General features: G+C 35.1%; 1 protein-coding gene and 1 long non-coding RNA gene across 2 annotated transcripts in view; one reads left to right on the forward strand and one right to left on the reverse strand.

The window, feature by feature from the left end:
* Positions 1-1,226, reverse strand: part of tafa5b (TAFA chemokine like family member 5b) — a 126,520-nt gene extending 125,294 nt beyond the window's left edge. The window contains exon 1 of the mRNA XM_087312486.1: positions 1,145-1,226. Within this exon, the coding sequence (XP_087168612.1) occupies positions 1,145-1,202 (58 nt within the window). The 5' untranslated portion in view covers positions 1,203-1,226. The remainder of the gene's footprint in view (positions 1-1,144) is intronic.
* Positions 1,187-9,743, forward strand: LOC147830928 (uncharacterized). Its single transcript, XR_015526631.1, has 2 exons — positions 1,187-1,468; positions 9,221-9,743. It is a non-coding gene; the product is annotated as an uncharacterized LOC147830928 (long non-coding RNA).
* The last annotated feature ends 5,196 nt before the right edge of the window (positions 9,744-14,939 follow it).

Consider the following 14,939-nt stretch of genomic DNA (forward strand, 5'->3'; position numbering starts at 1 on the left):
AAGTTATGAATTGTTGGGAGATTGTGTCTGTCATCTGTCTCTACATATCCATCTATTTATCTGTTTATATAAAAGTAGATTAAGAGAATTAATGTAAAGAAATCTATCTATAACTACCCTCTATGAAATAATGGTACCATAACGGAGGTGATACCTTTTCAAAATAACGTTTTTTTGTACCAATATGTACTTTCAAGATATCGATATGGACCGCAGATGCAAATGTGAACCCCAGTAGCAGATTTTCTATCTAAACTATCTATCTATCTATCTATCTATCTATCTATCTATCTATCTATCTATCTATCTATCTATCTATCTATCTATCTATCCATCCATCAATACATTTATTTTCTATACATCTATCTGTCTGATCTGTTTGTTTGTAAAAATGATTGATGAATAATTATGAATAATTGTCTAAAACTATCTGTTTCTATCTATTTATGTATCTTGGTTAAAAATAATAACAACAACAACAACAACAGGGAAAGTTTGTCTAAAATCTCAATGGTTGTATTTCCATTATTTCAGTATCTAGTTTCAGTTTATTTTCAATAAAGCAAACAAATGTCATGAAAGGATTAGAAAAAAAAATCCATAATATAAATGTATCTATCTGTCTGTCTGTTGGTAAAAATGATTGATACAATTTTGAAAATCTGTTTCTGTCTATGTATGTGTCTTGGTTAAAAATATTAACAATTACAACAACGGAATCTTTGTCTAAAATCTAAAATTTCTAAAAAATAAAAATAAAAAAGGTTGTATTTTTATTTGTTTCAGTATGTATCTAGCTATCTTTCAATCCAATATAAATCAAATTAATGTCAATAAAGTATATGATTAGAAAGGAAAAATAAATATAAATTTCTATCTATCTATCTATCTATCTATCTATCTATCTATCTATCTATCTATCTATCTATCTATCTATCTATCTATCTATCTATCTATCTATCTATCTATCTATCTATCTGCACTTGAAATAAAATGGCCTCAAATTCTCGTTTCACACCGAACTTCTCGCATAGCCTCACCAGTTTATAATTGCCGCTGAACTCACAATTACATTATTGACGACCAGTTCTGGGATTGTGGGAATAAATGAAAGCTCTGTACGGCGGAGGAGCGTCGCACTTACCGCAGTACAGGACCAGCAGAGCGCTCAACAGCAGCACAAGCCAGAAAGTTGAGGACATCGTCAGCCACGCATCCCTCCGTCTGCTCCTCTTCCTAAAGGGCGAAGCCATCAAAGTCAGTCTCAATTCTCCAGTCAAATTAGCCTCCAATCAGGCGCTTATAGCCAGCAGCTATTCACGCTTCGGCTTTCGTTTCAAAGTTGCCATGAAGAAACGAGAGAGAAGCGGTGCGACCGTATCCGTGAGGAGAGCTGAGTGAGACTGCAAATGAAGAAGCGGGTCCTCCGTTTGAGATACTGCTGGTGATGTGTTTAAGAATATTCAAGGTAACAACATAAATGGAAAAATGCTTAACAAAGATACTGACAGACCAGTTAAGATTTAAACAAGTTGTACAATTAAAAAAAAAAAGTACTATCTAACATTTTAGGAAGAGAGAAGAAACGCTGCTGCTGTTTCGTCTGACGCCTGTAGAAAAGTGTTTGATAACTGAAGTGCTTTTCATTCTGAGGAAAAGGAGAATCGACTGTTTTGCTTATTGGGGCTTTTTTTTCACAAAGCCAGATTAAATTATGCTTTCCTGAACGAAAGATTTACCTTATAACAGTTATTAAGTCAGTTGAAGTATGTTTGCTTGGACATATTAAATACATAAAACTTTTGAGTATGTTTAATATATTTAATATGAATAAATTAAAATTGAAATAAATATTGACAAACAATCTAATTAAAATGTATTATAAATATATGCTAAATTCATTCATTTATTCTTTTTCTTTTTTCGGCTTAGTCGCTTTATTAATCAGGGGTCGCCACAGCGGAATGAACCGCCAACATTTCCAGCATGTGTTTTTCTGCCACAAACCCAGTACTGGGATATATTCTAAATATATTAAGCAAATGTGAGGCACAACTAAAATATTTTTGAAAAGAGTTTAGAAGAATTTGATTCTATGCTCCTTTCTATGAAACATTTTAGCTATCAAATGCTAATTTTCTTACAATTATATATAATTTATAATATATATATATATATATATATATATAATAAAAGATCAATAATTTTTACCTTTACAGTGTAATTTTGGCTATATTTACCAGTGTAAATTAAAAGGGACCTGTTATGCTTTTTTTTACAAGATTAGAAATAAGTTTCTGATGTCCCTAAAGTGTGTATGTAGTTTCAGCTCAAAATACCCCACAAATAATGTTTTATAACTCTTTGAAACTTATTTTGGTGTTATTTCCACTTTAAATTTAACAGAGATAATGCTCCCAGCCATCTTTGAAATAAAAGGGTGGAGTTACAACTCACCAATGCCTTTGTGTCAGCATAGTGGCAGATTAAAAAAACAATACTAACATCCTTTGCTAATTAGGGAGAGTCTGTGACTAATGGGCGGAGCTTTCTCACATACAAAGGTAGAATGTTTTATGAAGTGTGATTATAAAAAATAAAGTCGATTTTTACCATTAAAAGCTGGTTATATTTACAGACTGTGCCACACAACTGTATTTTTGCATAAAAGATCCCCTTAAAAACTAGTTTTGTCATGCAGGATCATACAGTAATCAACATTTGAAGTGGATAAAAAGACTTTCAAAATTATCCTATGATACGGCTTTTATAATCATCAAAAGATAAAAGTGTTGATTTTTACTATGATTTACCAAAAAATAAGTAATTTTTAAAATCGTTTGATTCCATTAAAATACTTTAAGATCACAATGCAGTCCAAAAAGTACAAATTATTTGCTAATTAACTCCCTAAAACCACTAAGATTCATTAACTTGTTAGCGAGAACATTCTAATCCTTTTACATACAAAAAAGTATGATCTCCTATTATTTAATTATCTTTATATGTTTTATAAATATGGACTATTCTGAAATACTAAAGACTCAACTTTACATAAAGTTGAAGTCAGAATCATTAGCCCCCTTTCATTTTTTTTTTTTTCCCAAATGTTGTTTAACAGAGCAAGGAAGTGTTTACAGTATATCTGATAATAATTTTATTTGTTTTATTGTAGCTAGAAAAAAGCTGTTTTTAATTTTTTAACACCATTTAAAGGACAAAATCACCAGCCTCATTTAAACTTTTTTTCCAATTGCCTACAGAACAAACCATCGTTATACAATAACTTGCCTAATTACCCTAACCTGCTTAGTTAACCTAATTAACCTAGTTAAGCCTTTAAATGTCACTTTAAGCTATATAGAAGTGTCTTGAAAAATATTTGTCAAATATTATTTACTGTCATTATGACAAAAATAAAATAAATCAGTTGTTAGAAATTAGTTATTAAAACTATTATATTTAGAAATGTGTTGAAAAAAAATATGCTCTTCGTTAAACAGAAATTGGGGGGGAAATAAACGGGGGGGGGGGGGGGGGGGCAAATAATTCTGACTTCAACTGTACTTTAAACAATTATATAGCAAATCACTATATAAAAGTACATATTTTAAGGTCTAAATTATTTTTTATTGACCTCTTGACATATTTTCTCAAATAAATGCTGTGGCCCAATGGTCAGAGAGTTGGTTTTGTGATCCAGCAATCAGTTTGACTTTGATGACAGAGATTGTAGGTGTATTTCCAACCAGAAAAAAAAAAAATTGTAACTCCTTTAAAATCCCCTTTTTTTTAAATAATACACAAATGAACATTCCTATTAATGTCAAATCCAAACGACCGATAAAATCTTGTTCTCTTGAGTGAGAGCTTTAAATTTTTACTTGACTTTAAATTTCACAGCCACTGAATTAATCTTCTGTTACAAACGCCATAAACACTTCAAAAATACATGAAACCAACAATAATACAAAGACTCAATTTCCCAAACTTGCTTCCTGAACTCTGTTGAAAAGATTTCTCGTGTTTATCACCCCAGACATCCACATTTGTCATTGACCCGCTATGCATTTATCTCACTGTGCGCTTTAGTATTCACAACATTACATAGCGTTTTACCCTGCGATAAGCCTCTGAATTCAACATCACCTCAAGCTGTGGACTCCAACATAATATCCAAGCTGAGACCTGAGGAAATGAAAATCTCTTTGATTTAGCACTTAGGAAAAATGCTGTTCGCGTAAATAATATCCAGTCCGTTTAGATGAACCTGACTAGTCTCTAACGTGGGATTGGAATACAGATTAATGCAGGATGGAAAGCGTGATTCGTTTAGCCTTAAGTACTAGTTTCCTCGCGGGAAAGCCTTGCTTTCTTACGTCATCCACGTGAGGGATGATGGTGTTTGATGGTTTTATTTATGACATGCTAAGTTTTGTCCTTTTGAAGGATCAATAGATCAAGTGTGGGTGGGTTCCTGGGGCAGAGAGTCGACGCCGGTGTCTGGCGCGTGTCTATAATTCATACTTCTAGAGCTGGGGTTGTTGGGCTGTTCAGAGGATTGTGTACAATAGCAGACCCACCTCTTTCTAAACCCCTCGGTGTCCAACCCTGGCCCCTGGCCACCCTCAAGGGAAATCACAACTACTTCAAAGCAGCCTGCTGCAGGAAAGCAGAAGAAATATTTCGAATTGCATAATTTTTCATGCCTTTCGATTGCAAAATCCCAGCTTTTCTGAAACCCTCACTGGAAAACAGTACTACTTCACAAGGCGGAGATCAAGAATCATACAAAACTATACAATATTATCATATCTATTTTAGATTTAACAAATTACATTTAGTCATTTAGCAGATGTTTTTTTTTTTTTTTACTAATAATGTAAATGCGAAATTGTTTGTTCAATGTAAGCATTATCAAAAATTCATTCATTCAACCTTTTTTTTTTTTTTGGCTTAGTCCCTTTATTAATCAGGGGTTGCCACGGCGGAATGAACCATCAACTTTTCCAGCATATGTTTTACGCATGCCTTTCCAGCCATAACCCATTGCAGGGAAACACTCAGTGCTTACACTCTTGTATTCACACATTAACTATGGCCAATTTAGTTCATTCAATACACCAACATTATATGCAAAATGGTTTGATAAGTGTTAGCATAATCATAAATTGTGATAAATATTGATAAATATGATGTATACCGAAGAATTGATTTTAAGATGCACTAGTCAAATTACAAAAAGTGTTTTGTAGACTATCGAGAAAAAAAAGTTAGCTTAAAGGGGATAATAAGTTCGTCCTTAAAATGGTGACTAAATTAAATACAGCTTGTATTCTAGCCTAAATAAAATAAATAAGACTTTCTCTAGAATAAAAAAAAATTATCAGACATACTGTGAAAATTTCCTTGTTCTGTAACTTTGGTAAATTTTTTAAAAAAGAGAAAAATTCAAAGGAGGCTAATCATTTTTTGCTTTGGATTTTGGACCACACTGTAAAAAACAATACCCTATATCTACACAATAGAACTGAGGTAACAGATTACAAGCAATATTATAAATTAAATTCAACAAATATGGATTGAGTAACAATTCATTAAATTGGCTTATTTAAAATTAGTCCTTTAAAATAAGTAGCTGCGAACAGTACTTTAAAAAATTACCAAATTATTACCAAAGTTACTGATTTACTTATTGATCTGTTTAACAGAAAATGATTATGAATTTGAAAATGCTCATTTTAATCAAGTTGCATTTAATCAATATTTTCTCTCTTTTAAATAATTCCAAAATAATAGCTAGATTCTTGTCATAAAATTGATTTGATTTTATTATACACATTTTTAAGTCATTTCAAAGCGAAAAAATTGCCTAAAAACAGGAAATTAATTTTCATTAAATGAAGTGTACATATTAAATTTAATGCAAAATACAAGGCCACAGAATGACTTTTTACAGTGCAAGGGACATTAGCAACACTTGTTCTTGGACTCCCTGCAATTGTGTAATTATCACAGAAAGAAGCTTTACCCTGTACAATCATTTTCACTTTAAATTGTTGGTGATGCAAGGTGGTTGATTGCTGTTATTGTTACAATGGAACATTCATTTGAGTTTCACTTCTTGTCAGTGTAAGTTCTTTGGTTTGGAGTGAGGTTTGGGGGAACGGTTCCTTTAAAATATCATACATTTTCATATGAATTAAATTGACTACATACCATAGTTTATTGTGAGATCAGGCTGGGGGTTCAGGCTGAGTTGAATTGGATGGATGGATCAAGTGTGCCACACGCCTGCTTTTGAGTGAAGCTCCCGGCCGTTAGGTCACCCCCTGGGGGGTTGGCTGCAGTACAAGTCATAAACCCAGCCTCCTCCGTGTTAACAGACGAGATTTGAGCCCAAATAAAAATATTACACTTGCAATAAAGTGTCCCGAAAGATGGTTTTGGTCAAGAGAGGCTGATATAGGTTCAGATCTTCATTTTTGTAAACACTATGTTTTTAGCCAGTAATTTTATGCTATTAAAACAGTCATCGTGATTGACAGTTGTGATTGATAGCTTAAGCAGATTGTCGGAGCTTCGGAAGGAGATTGAAGTACCAATGTTCGATATCTGTGTTATTTTACCATGATAAAATAAGTTGTTCAGCAGTAAACTATACTTTCAGACCTACGAAATCTGATGAATCACTGTTAATTCAGTAAAGTGGGGGCTTTATTGGGCTTTGTTATCAGTTTGTTGATACCATGACAGGGAAAATACAGGTGATTGTTATGTAGCAGTAATTCTTTTAATGGGTCTGAAATATCAATTACGAAGGCAAAACTAATGTTAGCCTATGTCCAGATAGATTTCCTGTAAAGTTATTTGAACTTGCTTTTCAGGACGTCTCTGACATTTTGAGTTTCGGCATGTTATTGAGTTAATCTACTGAATTTGCTGTTATAAGAATGAATGTTCTAGAAACAGAATCTTATTTACCAAATAGACCTGTAATTATTATGCTATTTATATACATAATTTACTGTTGGCTTTATATTTTAAAACACGTAATAAACATTAAAATGCATATCAATTCCTCTTTGCCAGATATTAAGGCATATTAAGCGATTTTGCTACAGCTGATAGACATCAGTTGATGTATTAATCCTGCTAGGTATGTTGTACAAATTAGATTATAAATAAAGATTATAAATAAAGATTATTTTTTTAAGGCATGGATTGGATGTGTAAATATTCTGTTGATATTTAGAAATCTTGCAGATTCATCTTTTATACGTACGATTTTTTCAGCATGGCAAATAGCTGCCCATGATGTGTATATTTTGGTCCTGTTTTTAAATGTAAGTGCTTATATTTATATAAGCGAGCCTTTGTTATAGTGCAGATACGGGCCGGTCAAATGAGAAGTTCAGGGGGCGTGGTTGATTTGACGTACAAGCGTTTGATTGGAAGTTTGATTCCACGGCTCCGCCTCTGGCTCCAACCGATAGTACTTCTGTGCATGCCCAGACTCCAATTTCAGCAGTTTTTTTTTTTTTGTGACAGTTTGTGCCTGCCATGAGGCATTTTGCAATCAGTGTTCAACGGGAAATGGTGCTGTCATGTCGTCCATATTTATTTACAGTCATTGGTATGGATGGATGGATGGATGGATGGATGGATGGATGGATGGATAAATGGATGGATGGATGGATGGATGGATGGAAGGATGGATGGATGGATAAATGGATGGATAAATGGATGGATGGATGGATGGATAAATGGATGGATGGATGGATGGATGGATGGATGGATGGATGGATGGATAAATGGATGGATAAATGGATGGATAAATGGATGGATGGATGGATAAATGGATGAATGGATGGATAAATGGATGGATAGAAGGATGGATGGATGGATAAATGGATGGATGGATGGATGGATGGATGGATGGATGGATGGATGGATGGATGGATAAATGGATGGATGGATGGATGGATGGATGGATAAATGGATGGATGGATGGATGGATGGATGGATGGATGGATGGATGGATGGATGGATAAATGGATGGATGGATGGATGGATAAATGGATGGATACATGAATGGATGGATGGATGGATGGATGGATGGATGGATGGATAAATGGATGGATGGATGAATAGATGGATGGATGGATGGATGGATGGATGGATGGAAGGTTGGATGGATGGATGGATGGATGGATGGATGGATAAATGGATGGATGGATGGATGGATGGATGGATGGATGGATGGATGGATGGATGGATGGATGGATAAATGGATGGATGTATGGATAAATGGATGGATGGATGGATGGATAAATGGATGGATGGATGGATGAATGGATGGATGGATAAATGGATGGATGGATGAATAGATGGATGGAAGGTTGGATTGATGGATGGATGGATGGATAAATGGATGGATGGATGGATAAATTGATGGATGGATGGATGGATGGATAAATGGATGGAAGGATGGATGGATGGATAAATGGATAGATGGATGGATGGATGGATGGATGGATGGATGGATAAATGGATGGATGGATGGATGGATAAATGGATGGATGGATGAATAGATGGATGGATGGATGGATGGAAGGTTGGATGGATGGATGAATGAATGAATGAATGAATGGATGGATGGATGGATGGATGGATGGATGGATGGATGGATGGATGGATGGACAGACGGATGGATGGACGGATGGATGGATGGACAGATGGATGGATGGATGGATGGATGGATGGAAGGATGAAATGATGGATAGATTGATGAAGGGTATAATTAAGGAAATATTCACCAAATTGACACTAAAAAACCCTAAATTTATTTTCAGATTTCGGCCATTGTTATTTTTTAAATATGTCATTCCAATTTTTCATACTGTGCTTCAGAACATATTTACCTCATGAAACCTTTTATTTCTGTTAGGATAACCCTAAATATGGCTTAACAGTGACCTTGAATTTAGGATATGGTAGACTATTAAAAAATCTAATTTAACTTAGAAATTGCCATTGAAAGATTTCATCTCCCCATTGTTCGGAAACAAACAAACCATATTACAATACTATGTATTTCTATTTCTTTCACTATGGTTGTTTCTTGTAATGCAGTCACTTAAGACTTCTTTCTTACAGGTATGTAGTTTTACAGCTCATTAAAGTTTCACACCCGACTACTCTGCTTGTTTTCATTCAGGACACGTATCAAAATTGTGTCTGTGCGTGTGAGTGCCGCGCAGTTTCACTAAGGAGACAATATACTGCGTTTGGTGGAAGGGGCAAGGAAATGTCACGAGAGAAGAACATTACTCAGCCACTTAAGAGGAAGAAACCTTCAAAACAACACACGACACGTGAAGGATTAAAGACATTCGACAGCGATCTGATAGGACCTGAGGGAACAGTCAAGGTCCTTGTCACTCTGTTTATGAGATGGATTAAACACAAGTGACTGACAGAGACTATGTCTTTACGTCAGAAAAAAAACGGATGAAGCTTCTTATGTGATTATGCAACCGGTTATTACTGAATGTTATATTGTAGTTGTTATTGTTGTGTAGTTTGGATTTAATTGCAATTGCTTCCCTTTCTCATTACTTGTTTTGAACTGTTTATTATCCGGAGACTGCTTGGAATTAAATAACGGGGAGTGATAATATCATTCCTGTATCTTCCGTTCATTATTACTTCATAAAGCTCTTTGTTAAAAGCCATTTAAATTGACGCAGTGTGTCACATGGAAGAGACAATAAGCCTTTATGATCTGTTTGCCAAGGTTTTAACATCTAGGCCTACTTGTGCTTTAAGTGTTATCTATTTGCAACACAAAAATCATTCGAAGAGAAACTTGCCGTGTTTATTTGTGCCTTGAATTGAGTCCTTGGAAGAAGTGATGGAGCATGCTGGAATGTTTTGATGTTAAAAAAAAAAATAATATAAAGATAGATTAGTGGAGACAGACATATGTAAATAAGGCACTTATATACAGTTTTTTTTTTCTTAAAAGTGTAAACTCTATGGCATTGTTGTGCAATCAAATCCATATTTTAGCATCCTGAGTAGTTCAAAACATGCTTGTCCACACAGAACAACATACATATCTGTTATAATAAAATACAGATTTTGATTTTGGCATGAGTTGTTCAGCTCAAAAATGCTAGATAAATAGATAGATAGATAGATAGATAGATAGATAGATAGATAGATAGATAGATAGATAGATAGATAGATAGATAGATAGATAGATAGATAGATAGATAGATAGATGATAGATGGATGGATGGATGGATGGATGGATGGATGGATGGATGGATGGATGGATCTATGGATGGATCTATGGATGGATGGATAGATAGATGATAGATAGATAGATAGATAGATAGATAGATAGATAGATAGATAGATAGATAGATAGATAGATAGATAGATAGATAGACGGACGGACGGACGGACGGACGGACGGACGGACGGACGGACGGACAAATAGACATATAGATTAAAATCTTAACAAAAAAATTTAATTAGTAGTTTAATAATTAAAATTACCCTGTTGGACACTTGCGACTTCATTAATGGTTATTGAAAATGTATTATTATTATTATTATTATTATTATTATTATTATTATTATTATTATTATTATTATTATTTACATGTATTTCAGAGCACTTAATAAAATTACAATTACTAAGGCTTTATTACAAATTAAAATCAAAACAAAACAAAACAAATATAATTAGTAGTAGTTCAATAATTGATATAATCCTATTGGACACTTACAACTTCATTAATGGCTACTGAAAAAGTTTTTTTGTTGTTGTTGTTGTATTATTTACATTTATTTAAAAAACATGAATAAATGACAATTACTAAGGTTTTATTAGAAATTTTAATCAAAACAAAACAATGTAATTAGTAGTAGTTTAATAATTAAAAATATTCCTATTGGACACTTACAGATTCATTAATGGCTACTGAAAATACAACTTTATCAATACAGGATTAAATTGCTCTGTGGATGTTCAAACTACTTATTTAAAATGAGCTGAATCAACACAATCCTTGAGGTTCTTTTTGGTACAGCTTTCATGCTCAATCCATTTGTTTTATGTTCAATCCAATCATTTTATACTAAGTCCATGTACATTCGCAAAATGTAAACATAATGGATTGAACATAAAACAAATGGACTGAACACAAAACAATTAAGTTCTCCCCAAAAAACTCAAGAATTGTGTGGAAGCAAGCATTCTTTCATGGTGTTTGCTCTTTGTTCAAACTATTATATAAAATAAGCTGAAACAACTTGATTCTTTCATTTTTTTGAGGGGACGACTTATTTGTTTTAGGTTCAATCCACTTAAATATATAAAAACGAATAAGTTAACTTAATTCCTTCACATTGTCCTAACCCAAATCAATTGTGTGAAACCCAACATTCTATACAGTGTAGATTAATGAAATGAATTCAAAACATTAACAGGAATAAGAAACCAGTAAACTGCACATGTTTTGATATCAACAACGCCTTTTGGTTTGGTTTGTCTTTTTCCAGCTCAAACGGATGTTTATAAGCGTTGCCTGCTTTCTGTGCAGTTGACCAAACACTCTTTCAGTGTTTAGTGGTGTGAATTAACAACAGAAAACCCAACAAGACCTTCTCCACAACAAACAAATGACTCAAGAGAAACTTTTCCAGTCCACAAAATTCTCTTCCTCCTCCTTTCTGCTGCACGTCTTGAGCCGGGCGTCCTTGGTCCTTTTGTGGCCAGTTGTCAAAGGAGTTTTGTCTACTGATGGTGAAAGAGACCACACACAATCTGATGCTGTCATCTGTAATTGGTTGCCTGCCCAGAGGACCCTCCTCGCTGCCATTCTTCTTTATCTCTTCCCTCTTATCAGTCCTTTTTTTTCTCCTGGAGTGTCAGCAGGGCACTAGATGTGTGTTCATACAATTGGAGGGCACTGCGGCACTGATCAACCTTGCTCTTTGTGTTGCCGGGACATTATTTTCTAGTGAAAGGGCTGAGGTAACCTTTGCACCCGAAAAAGCTGTTAAGTCAGGTGAGCTTGGAAAGAACAATACTGGAAAAGACAACAGTTGGGAGACAAATAGGGTGTCTGGGGTAATGAGATTTGTTTTGGAGCGTAAATATCATAGCGATAAAATAAAATAGTGGTATCACGGTGGTGCAGTGGGCAAGCACGATCGCCTCACAGCAAGAAGATCGCTGGTTCAAGCCTCGGCTGGGTCAGTAGGCATTTCTGTGTGGAGTTTACGTCGTGTTCATTTGAGTTTTCTCCGGGTATGAGTGTGTGCGTGAATGTGTGTGTGTGGATGTTTCCCAGAGATGGGTTGCGGCTGGAAGGGCATCCGCTGCGTAAAAACTTGCTGGATGAGTTGGCGGTTCATTCCGCTGTGGTGACCCCAAATTAATAAAGGGACTAAGCCGACAAGAAAATGAATGAATAAATACATTTAATATCAATTAATTCATATTCAATATTTAAATCAGCTGATCTTAGTGTTTAATCAATTAATCATTTATTGTCATTATCATGGATTATGTCTACAGATTTTTAACTTGTCTGTTTGTTGTCTGAAAATTTTAACCTAGATTCTGAAAATATACCGCTATATACATTTCTGAGAATGCCAAATACATCTCAGGAGTTATGTTTTTTAAAGTCAATGCTTTTACGAATCCACCAGAGGTCGCTGTGTATGCTTTTTAAAATCTCAAATTTCTCTCGCAAGAGTTATTCGCACCTGCAGTTCTCGCGTAAATCCACCAGAGGCTGCTATTAACTGACTGACTGACTGACCGATCGACTGACCCCCCCCCCCCACACACACACACACACACACTTCCCTAGACCAAACTGAAAGTTTGTAACCAGTGGTGTAAAGTAACTAATTATAAATACTCAAGTTACTTTAATTGAGTAGTTTTTTTCAGAAATTGTAATTTACTAAGTAGTTTTAAAAATGTGTACTTTTACTTTTCCTTGAGTACATTTTTTGTGCAGTATCTATACTGTTACTCTCACTACTTTCCTTCAACCTGCAGTTACTACTTTATTTTTTCTTGTCTATGAGAATTAGAAAAATCAGTCCTGTCATTCCTGTCCAGTCAAATCACACATAGAAGGTAAATTGCATCATAATGAACTACCTCAAGACATGTGCACTTTACATTGCAGCTAACTGTTTGGAAGCATTGAGTGTCCTGCAGATTTTAGCTGCAACTTACCTTTACACACATGCACGAATGTTTCTAGAAAGCTCAGAATGAGATTGATCAGCTAGCCCAGGTGCGTCTAATTGGGATTGGAACTAAACTTTGCAGGACACTGGCCCTCCAGGACCGAGTATGGGCACTCCTGGTTTAGTTGCATGTCACTGATGGGAAGATGATGGATATTTACTGTATGATGCCCGAAATGGCCTTAAACACCCAGCAGGCACAAGACGTCAACATGCCGTCAAATTGAAATTGTACCCTAATGTCGTGGAGACGCTGCATTTTGTTTGCCAATGAAAATCGGGTTTATATCAGAACTCAATGTCAGTCCGATGTCAATGTCCACTGTCCAACCTAAAACCAACCAAATATCAACGTCTAATGATGTTACAGCTTGACGTTGTGTCGACGTTACCACTATGACGTCTATCAGATGTTGAATTTTGGTTGCCATAACCATTGAGTGGTTATTTGAGTTACTATTGCGTTTCTATCAGCTGGAACCAGTCTGGCTATTCTCCACGGACCTCTGGCATCAACAAGGCATTTACACCTACAAAACTGCCACTCACTGGTTAATTTCTCTTTTTCAGGCCATTCTCTGTAAACCCTAGAGACTGTTGTGCGTAAAAATCCCAGTAGATCAGCAGTTTCTGAAATACTCAGATCAGTCTGCCCCGCACCAACAACCGTGCCACGTTCAAAGTCACCTAAATCATCTTTCTTTCACATTCTGATGCTCGGTTTGAACTGCAGCAGATCGTTTGACCATGTCTATGTGCCTAAATGCATTGAGTTGCTGCCATGTGATTGGCTGATTAAAAATTTGTGGTAACCAGCAGTTGGACAGGTGTACCTAATAAAGTGGCCCGGAGTGTATGTTTTATGTGAAAGGCCCCTTAGAATGTTTAACATCCAATAAAGACATTACAATCAGAGATTGTAAATTGAGATTTAAATTGCAACAAGAACATCAAACCAAATAATAAATAAATGCTTAAATTCGATCAAATTAAAATGGATTACTATAATATAAAGTATAATAATATATAACGATATATATTAATAAAAAGTGTCAATTGTGTTGACTCTGGAGCATAGATAAGTAGATTTGTTTGGGCTGGAGGAAGTGCAGCAGTGGGAGGTGTTGGGGAGGCAGTTCGTAGCTCATAAATCAGTCATGGCATCTGAAGCCAGTAGCCTGAGCCAGCCGGACTGAACTGCTGAAAAATTCACTTTTATTTTTCCACAGCTTTAGAAATCATAAAGAAAGTTCCTTGCGTCATCGTTTTCATTCGCTTTTATGGCATGTAAGGTCAAAGTCCTCATTGTGAACTGTCCCTCCCTTACAGCGAACGCGAGCACAGAACTGATTCACTTTGATGGATTATAGTCATTTTAATAATGGAGCTAAATTTGGAGGTGGATAACGTCAACATTAGTTCAGCCCGGACAGTCTATTGTGGCCTCAACAACAGCGTAACGTGATTATCTGTGCCTCTTGTCATTTTCTGTTCTATAGCTTGTACTAAACTGATCTTTATGAAGTCCAGACATTAAAGGTGACATTATTTGGTAACTATTTTCAATCAGGTTTTAGTATTTCACTTATTTCAATGCAAATGCACTTCAATTTCTGCAATAAATCAGCTCTACAGTGCTTATCTTTTTC

This window comes from Danio rerio, chromosome 25 (genome assembly GCF_052040795.2).
Source record: "Danio rerio strain M-AB ecotype USA chromosome 25, GRCz13ab, whole genome shotgun sequence".
Classification (NCBI taxonomy): Eukaryota; Metazoa; Chordata; class Actinopteri; order Cypriniformes; family Danionidae; genus Danio; species Danio rerio.